A 15,821-nucleotide genomic window follows, 5' to 3' on the forward strand; every position below is an offset into this window, starting at 1 on the left:
CAATTACTATATTTTATCAACCAATCATTCTGAAATCATAGTCACCGTTCCAGACATTAATTATTATTATAATTAATATTCCCGATTATTATTACGTTTTGAACAACAAATTATCGAAGTAAGTTTATTCAACTCTTCAATTTTGCCCGATTTTTCCATTCGTTTTCTTCGTCCAATTACGCATCTGACGAGCGTAACTTGAATTTTTCTGCTTGCCATTTTGCCTCGTAAGAGAGAAGGAGGAACGATATTTTCGAACAGGTCAATTCCTCGATCGAATCTATCGATTATTGCGTGCGAGTTTTGCGAAAACGAAACAACAAGGTTGGCAAGGACGTCGATCAGAGTCCGCGGAGGAATACAAAAAGAAGGGGCAATTGTGAAATCGCTTCTTTCTTCCCGATTACTCGCGCACGATACATTAATGAGCGAGCAACCTCGTTGCCTAACTTTTCCTTAGACACAAGGGAAGTCGTGTTATACACGGCCCGCGAGAAACATCGGGGAGAGTGGGAGGCTGGATTCATTGTAACTCTACACGGTTATACAACTGTATAATTCCCCTTGGCTTTCCGCTTAATCCTTTCGGCAACGAGTTCTCTGGATGGATGGAGAGTTAACCGTTCTCATTCGTCTCGGTTCTTTTGATCCAGCCTTTTTTTTTTTTTTTTTTTCTTTTAGAAGAAAGGCAAAGCGAGAAGAAACGGGACGGAAGAAGAAGTAAATATGGAATTGATCGAAAAAAGAGGAAAAGAGAGGAGGGGAAAAAAGGAAAAGTTTCGTATGTGGCAATCGACGAGGTGAAGGTGAAGCTGAGGATTTTCGTTGTAGGATATTTTAACGGTTAGTGGAACAGAGAGAGAGAGAGATAGGGGAGATCGAAGTTTATTGTTCCACTCTTGACGTCACTATTTTCTCAATCGTGCTGCTATTCTCGCGTGCTGCAAGATCGTTGATCGTTGATTCGTGCAATGGTTTCGATTCGAAGTGGAGAAAAAAAAAAAAAAAAGAAAAGAAAAAGAAAATAAGACACCGGCCTTTCTCGCATAGGTTCCTTTCTTTCCCTCTCCCGTTTTTCTTTCCTCGACTTTTCCTCTCGTCACGCCACGAGCGCGGGCGAATTTCGACGGCTAGTTGCGAAACGACGAGTCGATCGTGTTTCGAATTGTGCAATCGACGGACATCCGGCGATACAGATCGAATGGAGAAGGACTTTTTTGCCTCTCGGTTAAATCGATTGGGATTAGCCGATTGCTATTGGCTAATCGTATTCAGGGGAGAGGGGATTACGAGAAATTAAAATTACTGTAGAGATGGATTGAAAGAATAAAGTAATAAGTTGGCAGATAGGGAATTATTAAAGTTTTAAAGTTACTTTAATCGATACTTATTAAAATGAATTATTATTATTATTTGTAACAATAAAATTATCAAAGTAATTTTATTAAATTAAGTAATTTTATTAAATAAAGCAAGAAAACTCACCTTTCCAACAGCGGATCTTCCTCGGCTTCCTTAATGGGAGATCCGCCTTCGGGACAGCCTACGTTACGCGGCCAATCGCATGTCTGCAACTCGTGGCTGTGAACAGAAAAAAAGAAGGCGACGCACGATTTTCCTTCGAAAATTATCGTTAATTAATCGTTTCGATTATTACGCGTGTAATAATAATTTCCCTACGATTGAACGCACATATTCTTTCGGAAAATGGATCTAGATTTGGAATCCCGTCTACGAAATAAGCTTTTACGAGCATCCTTAATTGGACACGGTATTACCATCGCGTGTCTGTAGGGCAGGTAGGCCGGTTTTATATAGCGAACTCGTTCGTACACGAGAGGTGTGGCGAACCGATCTTTTTTTTGTTTTTCTCTTTTTCCACTACCCCGTTTTACCCGTTCGATCGAAAGTGGACCAGGATTATTGCTTCCACATTTTGGAAAGAAAATTTTGTCCCTTCCACTGATATCGATCGTTGTAATCCGTCTAAACAATTAAAAAATAACAGTAACAACTTAACTCGATGGAGGAAGGTTCGTTCACCCGAGAGAAGGTTCTTTTATGCCCTGACCGTATTCGTCCATCGTAAATTATCGTTTCCAACGCGTGGTGTTTTTATCGAGGAACTAGTTTCCTCGATGGCAACGCCATCCTTTGCAAACGGATCGTTTCATTACACAAAATTGCTGTATAAAATATAGATAGCATTTCATTTTTTTAAATTCTCTGAATCGAATTCGATTATATCGTCGATGAAAACCCTCTTTTAACCGTTCAATCAAAAATAAATTTTGTTCTTCCCATTGATATCGATCGTTATAATATTCGCAATGAATACAGTTGAAATTCAAATGTAAATTCTAATTGAGGATATGTTACAACTGATTAAAAAATCGTAACTCGATAGAGGAAGATTCGTGTCTCTTATATCACCGTAAATTATCGTGGCGTTTTTATCGAGAAACTAGTTTCTTCATCTTTTGCAAACGTTTCATTACATAAAATTGCTGTATAAAATATAGCATTTTATTTTTTAAATTCTCTGAATCGAATTCGATTATATCGTCGATGAAAACCGTCTTTTAACCGTTCAATCAAAACTAAATTTTGTCCTTCCCATTGATATCGATCGCGTTACAATTTTCGCAATGAATACAGTTGAAATTCAAATGTAAATTAAAGATGTGTTACAACTGATTTTTATTGATTATTACTGAATTATATATAAAATACCGACATTTACAGTATCTGATTTTTTTAAACTCCCCGAATCGAGGGATATCTTATACCCGTTCGATCACATCGACGATGAAGACTTTCCAGAAAAGTCGAACGTTCCTTTCGTTCGGAAGGAATCTTATTCTGGAATTCTTTGATTCGGGGCAAGAAACAGAAATCTCTCGCAACCGAGTTTGCACCGAGTCCTGGGAATATAGGAGAGCACATCCATTAGGCTTGTCTATATCTGGACGACAATACCGCGTTTCGCTTTCCGATCCGATGTATTATTCGTCCGCGTTTCAATTCACCGCGCCACTAATTTCTGCCCATATCGGTCGATCATTTCCACGTTCCTGCCGTTCCTTGCTCGTCGACACCGCGTGTAAGCGCTGTTCACCGATCGAAAGAGAATATCTCCTATCCGGTTCAAACGCTTTCACGATTCCGACACCACGAGCTAATGTCAAGAGTTTAATAATAATTTGAATATCGTAAAAATTATTTTCATCTATCGAGTTGATAAGTTAGGAAATATATTTCCCAAATTATTTATCATTTTGATGTAATTTTAAACACATCTGTCATTACAATTATTATCTTAACTACTTAACGCACGTGTATTGATAAAAAGAAATGTTTATATCGATACATTCTTAGAACGTTTCCCTCGATCGCGGAAACGTTTCGCGACGACGAAAGAGAAAAATAATTCGATCGGGATCGGATTAAGAATTAATTTTGGAATATTATACCCACCTGTACATCAATCCTCCCGTGCAGGACTCGAGCAAAGCTCCGCCAAACACGCACACGTAATATTGCGTGCAATCACGCGGATGAGGGTAATATCCGAACTCCTCGGGGCACTCGAACTCCAACGCCGCCTCGTTCCTGCTCGCTCTGGCGCTTCTGGGAATGGGGTTTCGTTGACATCCTGAAAACGACCCAAGCAACCGTCAGTCTCGCGGATAAACAGACGTATACCAGTCTCCATATTCCGTAGGAGTGGTTCCATGGAAGAAGAAAAAGAGAAATACGAGCACGAGAAAGGAGCTCTGTCCACGGAGATATAGTTTGAATTTATACTTTTACGTATCTCTCGACGTGGATCGAGGCGGTGGAACGTGAGCGGTGCACCGAGTGGTCGATTGCGTAATCGAGATGTGTGTGTGTGTGTGTGTGCGTATATGTATAAGTAACCGGATTTTCGGTCCGACCTTGCGCTTACGCACGGTGAAGAAATTCGAGCAGACCAAGCGGTTGCAAAAATTCGAGGCATGGTCGAAAGGGCAGGGCAGGGCAGGGCAGGAAACGAAACGAGAGAGAACGTGGCGCCAAATATTTTCGTAATCGCGCCGCGATGAAAAGTTTCGTCAGAGAGGAGAGGAGATGTATTTCGCGGTTGCGGCGCAGCCACTTTGTTACCACCACCGGTTAAATAGCACCGGTATTTTGTTGAAAATGATTTCTACAATGGCTCCGCCATTGTTTCCCGTGGATTCGATTATCCCAAGCTAAAGCTTTCTGGCACAATTTCATCCGTGGGACCGGTGCGGGAACGACGAATTGATTTGTTGGAAACGTGACTTGCGCCACCTTCCTCCTTCCACCTCCGACGTGAGAATATGTGTCCGTGTTGCCCGGCCCGCTTCGATTGTAAATGTATTTTCCACAGTTGTTAACGTCAGCGCACGTTGGCAAAGAGGGATCGTAAGGCAAAGGGGGAAGGATGTTAAGAATTTACCTGCTCGCGTAAGCTGCCACAATCCGATTTTTAGGATTAGGGGATCCTGGTCTCAAGATTGAGATCTATAATGCTCGTAACCGTAAAAGTCGTGTGAAGTTATATAAAGGATACCCTCGGATAAAGTTTATGAGTGTTATTTACACAGAGAAGAGAATATAAATAAATAAAGGTGGAATGATTTTCGAGATTGCAAAAAGCAATTGATGACCAGAGTGGAATTGCCAATAGCGATAGAAAGAAAAAAAGAAAAAATGTACACGCATCGAGAATATTTTTCAAGCCAATACGTTTCTGCGTTCAATAGGTTTATTACAAGACGCGATGAACGAACAAACGGTATATGCATTTCTTCGCCTTTCCACGATTGAGCCGAGGGGAACTCGACTATTACGTAATTGTCATTAGTCCCCACGCGTGACGCGCGAGCCTGGCTAATGAATTTTTCGATGCGAAGGACGCAATCGGAGACACCCTTTACCCATAGAATTAAGCAACATAAATAGATTGTATCGTAGCCTATATATATATATATAAAGGCCAGGATCGTGTAATAACAAACAAGATCGAATGCGTTCATAATCAGATCAAAACCGGTCGATCGAACCCTCCATTCTTTCACGAAGTTGACAACCGCAAGTCCAACCATCTTTTTCTTTCATCTTCACGATAACGTGATCGTACGTGGCGGCTGGAAACGAAACGAAACGAAACGAAAAACGAAGGGAAAAAACGAGGGAGCGATGGTTACCTTCGCCAACCTTCGCCTTCCAATTCCGTTGCCCCTTGTTTCCATCCAACTGGCTCGAATTTCGTAAGCGAACGCATTCGCGCGAGGGCAAGGGTTCGACGTACGCGGGAAATTTTCTTCGGGCCACGGAGCAAAAACGAGCAACACGGCTCGTTCGGCGTAACCGCGAGGATACTTTCTATCATCGAGGCAACGTCGCATTGGACGCGAATGCGTGGGCCGGGTACACCGTTCCGTCTCCGATTAAAATCACAAGTATTTTTCAGAAATTAAGCAACATCGACAGAAAAATCTCTGGAAAAATCCGTCGTTTCCGCTCGAGTCACTTTTACTTTCGTGTACTCTCAATGTAATATTATCGATGCGAAATATTTTTTTAAGGGACGGAATTATGTGGACAGAATCGAAATTAGAATCGGTTGAAATTAGCTGGAGGAATTCCAATTAAAATTACGGGCGATCGAGTACCTTCCTCTTACCCGCCGTTCTTCCCGCTGTCATTGAAAGTATCGATTAAACCAGCCGCGCGAAGGCCGTCAGGAAAAATCGAGGGAAACGGAGGAAAAGCAGCAACCTCTTGCTTGACCTTGGAAATACGGAATCAGGGGAAAAGGAACATCCTGGAGTGCACCCGTTCCCTCGACCGACCTTCCATCGAGACCTTGCTTCCTCCACGGCGCGTTCAAGGTCAACGTCCTCTCACCCACCCACTCGATCCCCCCAATTTTTCTCCTCCTCTCGATCGATCCATCTCGTCTCGTTTCTCAACTCATCTTCTTTCTTACGGGGGATACGACGACAGGGAGATCGACACGATCGAGAAGGAACGCGACCTTGGATTTCTTCGAGCTCAATTTCATCTGGACGTAGGTAATCGATTTCGCGAGAGAGGGGAGGGGGAGGGATCCATTCGACGCGAATATAATAAGATCCGTCCGTCGGCGAGCGCATTCTGACATTTGCCCGTGCAAAATGTAATGCGAGAGGCGTTTCAGAGAGATGGGTTAACAAAGGATAATAATAAATCGCGAGATGTTTTTAGTCGCGGAGAATTTATAAATGTCAAACGATACGTTTGGTCCCACCTTTTTCCATACTCGCGTCCCAATTTTTCGTCATTCCTCTAGATTGGACTAGTTATTCACTTTTCTCCAATCCAAATTGAATTGAACCTATATTATTTCATCGTTTCTTTCTTCCGATTCGAGGAGTAGTTTTTTATAAATTTGAATCGCAATCCGTTCTCAGGGGATACTCCTCCCCTTTCGTTAGAGAGAATCTCGATAACGGAGAACGAAACGAACGGAGGAGTGGCGGCTCTCCTCTTGCGACGAAAAATTACAAAACTCGTTGAACGGCCTAGCCGATCTTTCGCAACATCTGCGGTTTTCGGAGGGTTCTTTTTGCAGAGAGAGAGAGAGAGAGAGAGAGAGACTCGCTGAATTTTCACATGGCGAGGGAGGGGTGGGTGGCAAGAGATCCTAGTAGATGTAAAGTTACACCATTCAGCCTTATTGAATGTTGCAGAAATGTGAGAACTGTATTACACGGCAGACAACACGGTCTCATTATCGTTCACAATAAAGTTATCATCAATGTTATCATAATTATCGCGTATATATGTTAAAAGTTATCGTTCTTTGCGTAGATATCACGTTCAAATTATTGTAAGTTGTAATTTGGCCGCGTTATTTCGCTCCGTCGATCAATATCGCTTTGTGTCCATCATCGAAAAATCCTTAAACTACTCGAAAGGAGAAACGAAATTATTATCGGATTGTTGAGCAATGCTCGTTGGCAGCTGGTAATCGCACAGCTTCGGTTCAAACGTAATTTGGGAATCGTTGGCGCGAAAACCAATAAGGAGAGTTTAAGCGGGAGTTGTAAACTAGCGTAAAAACTCGCGATCTCGAAGATTTCGCGGAACGAGCGTCTAACGAGCGTTCGTCAAAGCGATAATGGTCGAAATTTTAAGAAGGAGATCGGCTCTAGGTTATTATCCCGCAAAATTCGTCCCTCTCTAATCGGTTCTAAGCTTTACCACTGCTGTAACGAGCGGCCAACAGTCCATAAATTACATCGTTATTATCCGTTAGAAATACTAATTAGAAGTTTTTGCGCGGTGAAAACAAAGCTCAAATTAACTAACCGAGAGTATCATTTAGCGTGTTGCTTAAATTATCGCAAGAACAATCGTTTCGAATCAATTTCCAACGCTTAATTAAGGCCTCTGTAATCGGTTACAGGAACAAGTAATCCTAGCGACAATGTAATCGCGAAAATTATACGTTTTCCTTCTGATCTCGTAACAAATACCATAAGCTCTTCCAAATATACGGTGTATATACGGAAACTGAGAAAACCAATGTTTCTCACACCGGTTCACGGAACTGTCGTAAATCTCTCTACAAAATACGTACGAGCTATAGAGTCTATCTATAGGTATTTATCCTTTGACGAGATTTCCCCCCTCTCTTTTACACGGGCGGATTTTTCGAGGCGATGGCGAGAAAGGGTTAGAAAGGCGGGTTAGAAAACCGCGAGACGGGAAGCGATTTTCAATCGTATCGCGCGTAGTAGTTCCGAGGCAACGAGCGTCGCATGGATACTCTATAAATCATGGGACTGCGGTTCTCTAAGGCGTTCCAACTGGAAGTTTCGAACGGGGGACGCGGGAGGTGCGAGGCGAGGGAGGGAGGCGACTTACGAAGTAAGTTAAGAGAAGTGAAAGTCGTAGGAACGGTGAACGAGAGAACGGGGGAGAGATATAAGCGGGAGAGAGAGAGAGAGAGAGAGAAGGAGAAGGAGAGTTGGAAGGAGAAAGAGGGACGAGAAAGAAGAGCGAGGGAGAGAGGGCATGATAAAAGAGGTGGCGAGCTGAATGAGTGAAAGTGAGTTGGAATACCGAAGCGGGGCTTTAAAACTGGAACACGGCTTGCATAATATCGGACACAGTTTTAAACGGTTTAAGGCGCGTGCGCGTTACCGCGTGCATGCCCACGTCCACTACTGAAACATATTGCACGGAAATTCGATTAGAATATTCGAATACCGGATCAATCAAGTTTTCATCGTTTATTTCGTTCGTTCCTGCGAAGAGATCGGGACACTTCCGCCATCGTGTACATATATTCTTCTTTCGTGTACATATATTCGCATCTTATTTAAAATTCGCACACGATTTCACGCGGTTGAATAGGATATATCGATGGATTGTCCTTTCTATACATTCTACATAACTACCGGATGTAGTTATATAGCGCTCGACGTAATACTCTCTAACCAATTGTGCCATAAAGTTTTTCCCATGATTAATAAAAGGTCCGCTGACTTGGCGGCAAATTAAATACCTTCGTTGCACAGAAAACGGCAATTACAGCGTTCCACAAGCTTTACTTTAATCCCGAATCACGAGTTCTGCGCGAGAATGTGGTAACGTGATATTAAACGAGTAACTCGTAACAGCCGTGCGTTAAGTCCTCCCCTCCTCTCCCCCCTGCTAAATAAAATTCGTAACCGCGAAATTACAAGATTACGCCTTCTGTTGTTCCGAAAAATTCGAAACATTTTTTCCTCGTCGAGGCTAAAAATCGTTGTCGAGGCTACGTTTCTTTTCTCAATCCTTCAAATAAACCACGGGCGGCTACTCACTCGACTCTCGCAAATTCGTGACTCAGACTTTCCTGCGTCTCCGTGCCGGGGAATCTCGATAATTCTGGAATAATTTCGATCGCTTCCCGACTAGGGAATCACGATGATCGAATCAGCTGCGCGCACGATCACGGGTCGAGCCGGTTTCGTTCAGGGCCGGTTTCATTTAGGACCAGTCACGTTTCCAATTACGCAAACGAAAAAAGTGTAATAATTATTATGGATTCGATGTACGTAATCCCAAGTTCTCTTTTCTTTCTTTCTTTCTTTCTTTCTTTTTTTTTCTCATAATAGGCTTGTCGAATCCTGGCTCGTATCTACGATTTTCTTTTTTTTTATCCACGGTAGGGTGGCCACGAACCTTGGAAAATTGAAACCGAAAGATCGGCGCCGATATATACACGCGTTGAAATGTAAACATTGGAAAACTCAGTTTTACACACTCGGTTGAAACGGGAATATCTCTGTCCATAAATCAAACCAAGAGTTTCAGAAACACCGCGGCCATTAATAAATGACATCGCGAACAAATTGAGGTAATTAACCGAGATCGGGGGGCATCGATACGTTAGCATCGATTTCTACGCGGAAGCGTGAAATCGTTTAAATCAATTCAACGATTTCGAGGCTCGCTCGAATTCAACGATTTTACTCGATCGTCGAATCGCTACGGATTTCTCTTTCCGTGTTACACAGATCTCCTCCGCAGCCGCTGCTCTTTCTTATCCTACAATTTTCGCAATCGTTTTAGAATCGAGTGTTTCCACACACACACACACACACATCGGTGGAAAACACTTATCCTCTCGATCGTTCGAGGATATAGAACAGTCGGGTTAACCACGATCCGCGTGTCGTGATTTTCTTGCCAGATTTCATTGCCACGTAATGACGTTTCTCGGGTACGGCGTATAATCAGAACGTAACCGTTCAGATTTCGCACGGTGTATTGCGAGAAACGCGGAGTTTCGATCTCCACGTTCGTTTCCCCTCGCGATCCCGTATATCTTGAAAGTTTATTAGCATTCGATACGCTTCCGACTCGGTATAGAGAGAGATAGAGAGAATATCGGGGAACGAAGGCGATCAGTAAGTAAGAATGACCGTTTCTCGCTCGCCTCGTGATAAATTAAGAGTTGGAATCATTTCCGCGTTGATCTTATGTTATCTTATGAATTCTCGGTTGCGCCCACGCGATCCAACCGACGAATAACGGATTTTTATCCTCTTTACGTGACTTATTCCGTACGAATGGAAAACCATAATTTTAAATTTGAATTTCTTTGAATTTTAAAATAATAAAATTGTAAAATAGAATTTTCGGTCGCGATATATTGTCCAATTGTAACTGTAAAAATGGTAAAACGATGCGGTCGTATTATTGGAATACCTGAGTACATTTCTTCGAAGCTAAATAAGTAAAAATAGTATTTTAATGGGAGGGAAGGGGGGGAAAGAAAAGAGAAGAAAATTAGTAAAAAAGGAAAAGGAAAATAAAAGAAAGCAAAAAAAAAAGAAAAAAGAAGAAAGGAAAGAAATATGAACATCGTTTACTGCCTTTGAGAAAAACATAAACTGCTGTATAAACAATGTTATTCTTCCTTAAAACGTTATAACCGAAGCCATTGAAGTTTATGACGATTTATTGCGAAAAGGTCCCCTCTCCTCCCCCTCCCTCCCGGGATCCTTTGACAGAAATTATTGTTTCTCCTTTCGAGTACTGCAATTCAGAAAATACTCGTACCACTTATTATTATTCCACTCCTTTGGAAACAAAGTTTTTCCACTCGTAAATTACGCAGTTATTTTTTCTTCTTCTTCTTCTTTTTTCTTTTTTTTTTTTCTATCGAGGACGAGGAAATCAGCTTATCTAGGAAGGATATGGAAGATAAAAAGGATTGGGCAACAATCACGTATATATAGGAGAGTGGAAACGGTTTGACGATGAAACATCCGTCCGACCTTTCTCGTTATTAAACGGCGGAGAACGACCTCGATAAATGAGAGAAGCTCGTCCAGCTAGAAACTAGCTGGACTCGACAACAACCGCCAACAACGACAGCAACGAGATGTGCATCGCGCTGTATCTCCGCTCCGTGGACATTGCATGGCGGTAATAATCGGAGGATGCGCGAACAGAGTTGCGCAATATATCCTTCCTATCCAGCCAGATGTTCGTTCGATTCGGAATTAAACTTTTTCTCAGGAACGGAGGAGTGAAAGGTGGAAAACGGTTTCAACGTCGCGATTAACGTCGATAATTGGTGTGCCGTGCGAGTACCACGCGAGAAATGTTGGACGACGAATAATTGCCCGGTAATTATTGTCAAAGGGAATGAAGCGGCTTATAATTAAAATTCGTAATCTCTCGTACAATTGCGAGACGATACGCGAGACACTGCTAGGAGAATAAGTGAACCGCGCGACCCAGTTTCACGATCACGCGGTCCAATTAAGTCCGTAAATAAAGAGACAGAGAGAGAGATAGAGAGAAAAGAAAAGAAAAAAACTTTCTTCTGAAGAAATTCTCCTCGCCGAAAGTTACGAGTTACGCATCCCTCGCGCGGCTTTCGTAACGATTACGATTTCATTTATCATATTAGTTACTACTATGAAGTCATTCCATTCCATTCCATTCCAAGAGAGATTTCTCTTTTATTCGTTTGTTCGATTTCTTTTTCCTTTTTCTATTATTATTATTATTAGAAGAAAGAGGATATTACGTTTAAAAGGATACCGAACGAGGCTGGTGTTGTTGAGCGAAAAAGCAAGGATAACGGTGGCAGGTGGCGAAACGAAACAAGGCGTGTCAAAACTGTGTCAAAACCGTTTCACGGAGATAGATCGAATCCGTGTAACTTTCGGATAATATCGGGTGAAAGAGAGTTTTACACAAGGCCGTGGGCTTCTTGGGCTTCGAGCGAATCGTCGCGTGGCTCGGATTAACGGCAATCGGGTTAACGGGTGGCCTTAAAAGTGAAAATGATCGATTCGAGGTCGTTCGCCTCCACCTGATATAATAAACTTGGAAAAATGATAAATTGATTCGCATATCATCGAATATATTTTTAATACGTGCGAGCAGAAAACGATCGATAATTCGGTGACATCAAGTTGGAGAGAGAATCGATCCGACGCGTTCCCACGTGTCGGCCAATCAACGTCGTTCGCCGTTAAAAGCAAAAGTGGACACGAGCGGGGGAGTGAACGTGACTGCACGATGAGATGACGTGCTCTCGCGTCGCGAACGAGAGCGGGTATTTTGCGAAACGAAATTCACGTTTTACAATCGCGTGGGATAGGCGGCGCGTCTCGGCCCCCTTTACCCTTTTAACGTGTGATTAATCGATCGGTTGGAGAGAGAAAGAGAGAGAGAGAGAGAGAGGGGGGGGCTACTTGCAGGCTACACGCGAATACGTAACGGTGAACGCCCTGGATCCTTGCGGATCGCTAAGGGAACACCCACTCACGACCCATCGGATCCCCTCGTTATTAAAGATACCTCCTCGACCTCCGAGCTATTCGTACCTCGATCCCACGATCATCCCTCCCCTTTTCATCTAGCTTTTTATCGATCCTTACCAGGTCCATATCTAGCTATCACTTTTCTTCTGGTCGAATTAAAACAAATTTTTGATCCATTTATTCTTATCTGTATTAGGCACAACTTTGCCTATTAACTTTGTGTGTTACGCATTAATTTTTGACGATCGATCCTGCAAGTATATATTAATTAATTAACATCTGTATTAGGCACAACTTTGCCTATTAACTTGTGTGTCACGCATTAATTTTTGACGATCGATCCTGCAAGTATTTGTTAATTAATTAACATTGTTGTATAAACTTGACGACTATTCCATTCCATAAAAATCTTCATTAGGAAATTCCAAAGGTTGAAGAGAAGCGTGGACAATTTTACTATTTATGTTAAGTAAATCGATGACGTAACGCTCGAAGAAAACTGCGTTTAAAAAAATCGACGTGTTAATCCTAGATATTCCTTTCATTCGCGAAAAAAAAGAAGAAGAAAAGCAGAGAAATAAACCAATTTCCGGAATATTCAACCGGAAGGGGTCCTTAACCTTCCTAAACCTTCCTCTTAACTCTAACTTGGGCTGCTCTCGTTCGTGAAAGTGATGTTCAAAGAGGAAGGCAGGTTGATGATGATGATGACAGATAACGAGCGTGAATATTTCGCGGGGGAGGCGTTCACAGATCGAAAAATGCGAAGCGTCTACCTGTTGCGTTCACGGAAGTGCGCTCGTTACGGATCTCCTCTCTGTTCGTGACGAGCAGCGGCAATTTAATTAAAGACTCCTCGATGGAAAGGAGTTACAGACACAAAGGAGATGCCTTTTCATCGGACGAACGAGATCATAGCAACCGAGGGGAACAATCCGCCTAGTAGGTGGTCTATTCTGAACCGATTGTTTGTAACCTTGTTTGAGTTATGCAAAAATCAGGGAGGAGGGGGAGCGTAGAAAGCAAGATTGGCTCGTTACAAGCGCGAATACATCCGAACGAACGCGCGATTAATTACCGAGCTGCGAGAGATTGGGATCGGTTGCGTCAACCGAGAGAATTCACTCTGAACGAAGGCGAGGAGAGAGCGCGAAGAAAGTACACGCGCGAAGACAAAAGGTTATGGTAAAAGAAAAAGAAAAGAAAAAGAAAGGAAAAAGAAAAAAACTTCCGCAAAATTATTAAATTTAAATTATCGAATCCTGATCTTTCCGCGTAGATCCACGTTGATCCACGTTTCCAATTCGAGGAAAAATGAAATATTGGCTCGAAAGAGTTTGGAAAGAGTTTGCAAGATCGTTCTGATCCTTGCACGATCTCCGTATCCGCGAGAGACGCGGACAAGCGTGGAAATCGTAGCGATCGGCCGTGAAGGTTACGCAGTTGCAGGGGTGTGTAAACGGGCAACGTGTTTAACCTTTGCTATTTCGTTCCACGAGCGTAGCCACGAGTTAGAAAGGTGGAAACGCGGTCGAGGGACGGCGAGCGCTCGTTTCAAAATTTCCTGACGCCCATTCCCACCGTTCCTCGTCCCAATTCTCCGTCTCGCTCCGTCTCGAGAGCGGGACGCGAAGAGATGCTCTCAACTTCCCAAGGGATTTGCATGCAAACTGACTTTTATGTCGGCCAACATCGATTCACGATGCTAATAACGATATCCAAGATGCGGATAGATGGACGGATAGATGGATAGAAGAGAGTGGTTGTACAGGTGGCCCAATCGGGGAAGAAAAAAATCCGGGGAACAATGACGGGTATCTCGTCATGAATCTTCGTAAGGAAATCGCTCGTAAATTCCTTGGGATTGCTTGTTTCCATTGAGAATGGATCCCCCTCCCTCTCCTCCTCCTCCTCGATCTTTGAGGAGATCGGTGTCAAAATTCACCTTTTAAACCTTTTGTTCTCTCGAACACGCTTCTCGATTCGAAACCACCACCTTACGAAACGTTCAGTGGAACAGGAGGGCGCGAGACGAACGCGATGAGGCAAGTGGAGGAGGAACGTAACGATCAGACGCCAGATCTCTCGCCTTCGTAGTTTCGAGAAATTCGATGTTTTGTTTTACACACGGTTAAGGTGTAAATTACTCCGTTGTACACGGAGTTTCGACACCGAGCTTGAGTTACCAAATCGATAATAAAACAGGGCACAGATTTTATTAGAAGTTCCTATTAACTAAATCCTTTGCGATAAATCCTCCTTAGAATTTCAACTTCGAGGCATACATTACATCATCCGTTACCCATCTCCCTGCCATATTTTCTTCTTTTCTCAACGAAATTAAAAAAGTTCTCACGAAAGTTTCTCTCCGAATTATATTACGAATTCTACGAAAAAGATTCTCTTCAAAATTTCAACAGAAAGAAAGAAAGAAAGAAATTACACATTCTCGGAGCGCACTCGCCGATCGAAATGTTTTCCGAAAGAATTTTCCATGGGAATATTCCTTCTTCTTCTATTAACCAGCCACGAGCGTCCGAAAGGTTTCGAAAGCGTCTCGTCTCGCTCTCGCTGTCGCGGGCCCCATATACCGTTATCTTTTTCGCGCTCGATATCCGACACGGTACGATGCACACCCACGTAAAACGCTCGACGGAGTGAAACACACGTGCGCCCATCGTGTACGCGGGAACGGGGTACGTAATGAGGTGAACGGTACCAAGAGACAGAGAAAGAGAGAGAAAGAGAGATAGACATACGCGCACACACACACACCTTTCTCCTTTTCTTCAAGCTTTGGCCTCCAGAGAGACAAGGAGAGAATAGAATAGAAAATAGGTGGAGTGGAACGGTTCGATCGAAGTGAAGATTCGATGGGAGTGAATAAATTTAATAACAATTTGTGCGTGAATACGCGACGAATCTCGTGGCTGACCCGGATACAACTTGGGAAAACGCAAGCGAGCATAGTTACGTGGCGACCTGTTGTTTCGTCATTCGTAATAGCAGGCCGATCTTGGATGCTTTCGATGTCTGGTCGACAACGGGACAACAGGTTGGCTAGGTGGAGGAGAACAAAGGAGGCAAGACTTTCTATGGAAAGCGGTTGTTCTGCACCCGAGAACTCGAACGTTTAACAACGAACGAATGGAAATTAACCGCTGCGCCGCAACGGTTATTACAGCGACTGGATTCTAAGCATTATGTATTAATACCGAGTTGCCTCTGTTCAACCCGATAGAAGAGCGCATGCGCGGTCATAATTCGAGTGGAAGCGACGTTATCGCAGGCGGCGATCGAATTGGTAATACGTCTTCGTATTATACATATCGTACTGAATCGACTCGATCTATACCTCCTTCCACGTCCCAATTAATTTTCGGCGCGCGCAACGCTCGCATTGTGTTTCGAACGCTGTGAAGGCTAGGAAAGCTGGCCAAACCGTTGACCAACCATCGCCCCGTTCATCCTTGATTTAAGGTGAGGCAA

General features: G+C 43.1%; 1 protein-coding gene across 3 annotated transcripts in view; it reads right to left on the reverse strand.

The window, feature by feature from the left end:
• The window catches only part of LOC122711989, a 42,433-nt gene that overhangs the window by 9,886 nt on the left and 16,726 nt on the right, over window positions 1–15,821 (reverse strand). For all 3 annotated transcript variants that reach the window (XM_043931243.1, XM_043931242.1, XM_043931244.1), the window contains 2 exons: window positions 3,478–3,655; window positions 1,486–1,581 (listed from right to left, as the gene is read on the reverse strand). In XM_043931243.1, the coding sequence (XP_043787178.1) occupies window positions 1,486–1,581; window positions 3,478–3,655 (274 nt within the window). The remainder of the gene's footprint in view (window positions 1–1,485; window positions 1,582–3,477; window positions 3,656–15,821) is intronic.

This window comes from Apis laboriosa, unplaced genomic scaffold, assembly GCF_014066325.1.
Source record: "Apis laboriosa isolate Shangri-la unplaced genomic scaffold, ASM1406632v1 scaffold18_cov149, whole genome shotgun sequence".
Taxonomy (NCBI): domain Eukaryota; kingdom Metazoa; phylum Arthropoda; class Insecta; order Hymenoptera; family Apidae; genus Apis; species Apis laboriosa.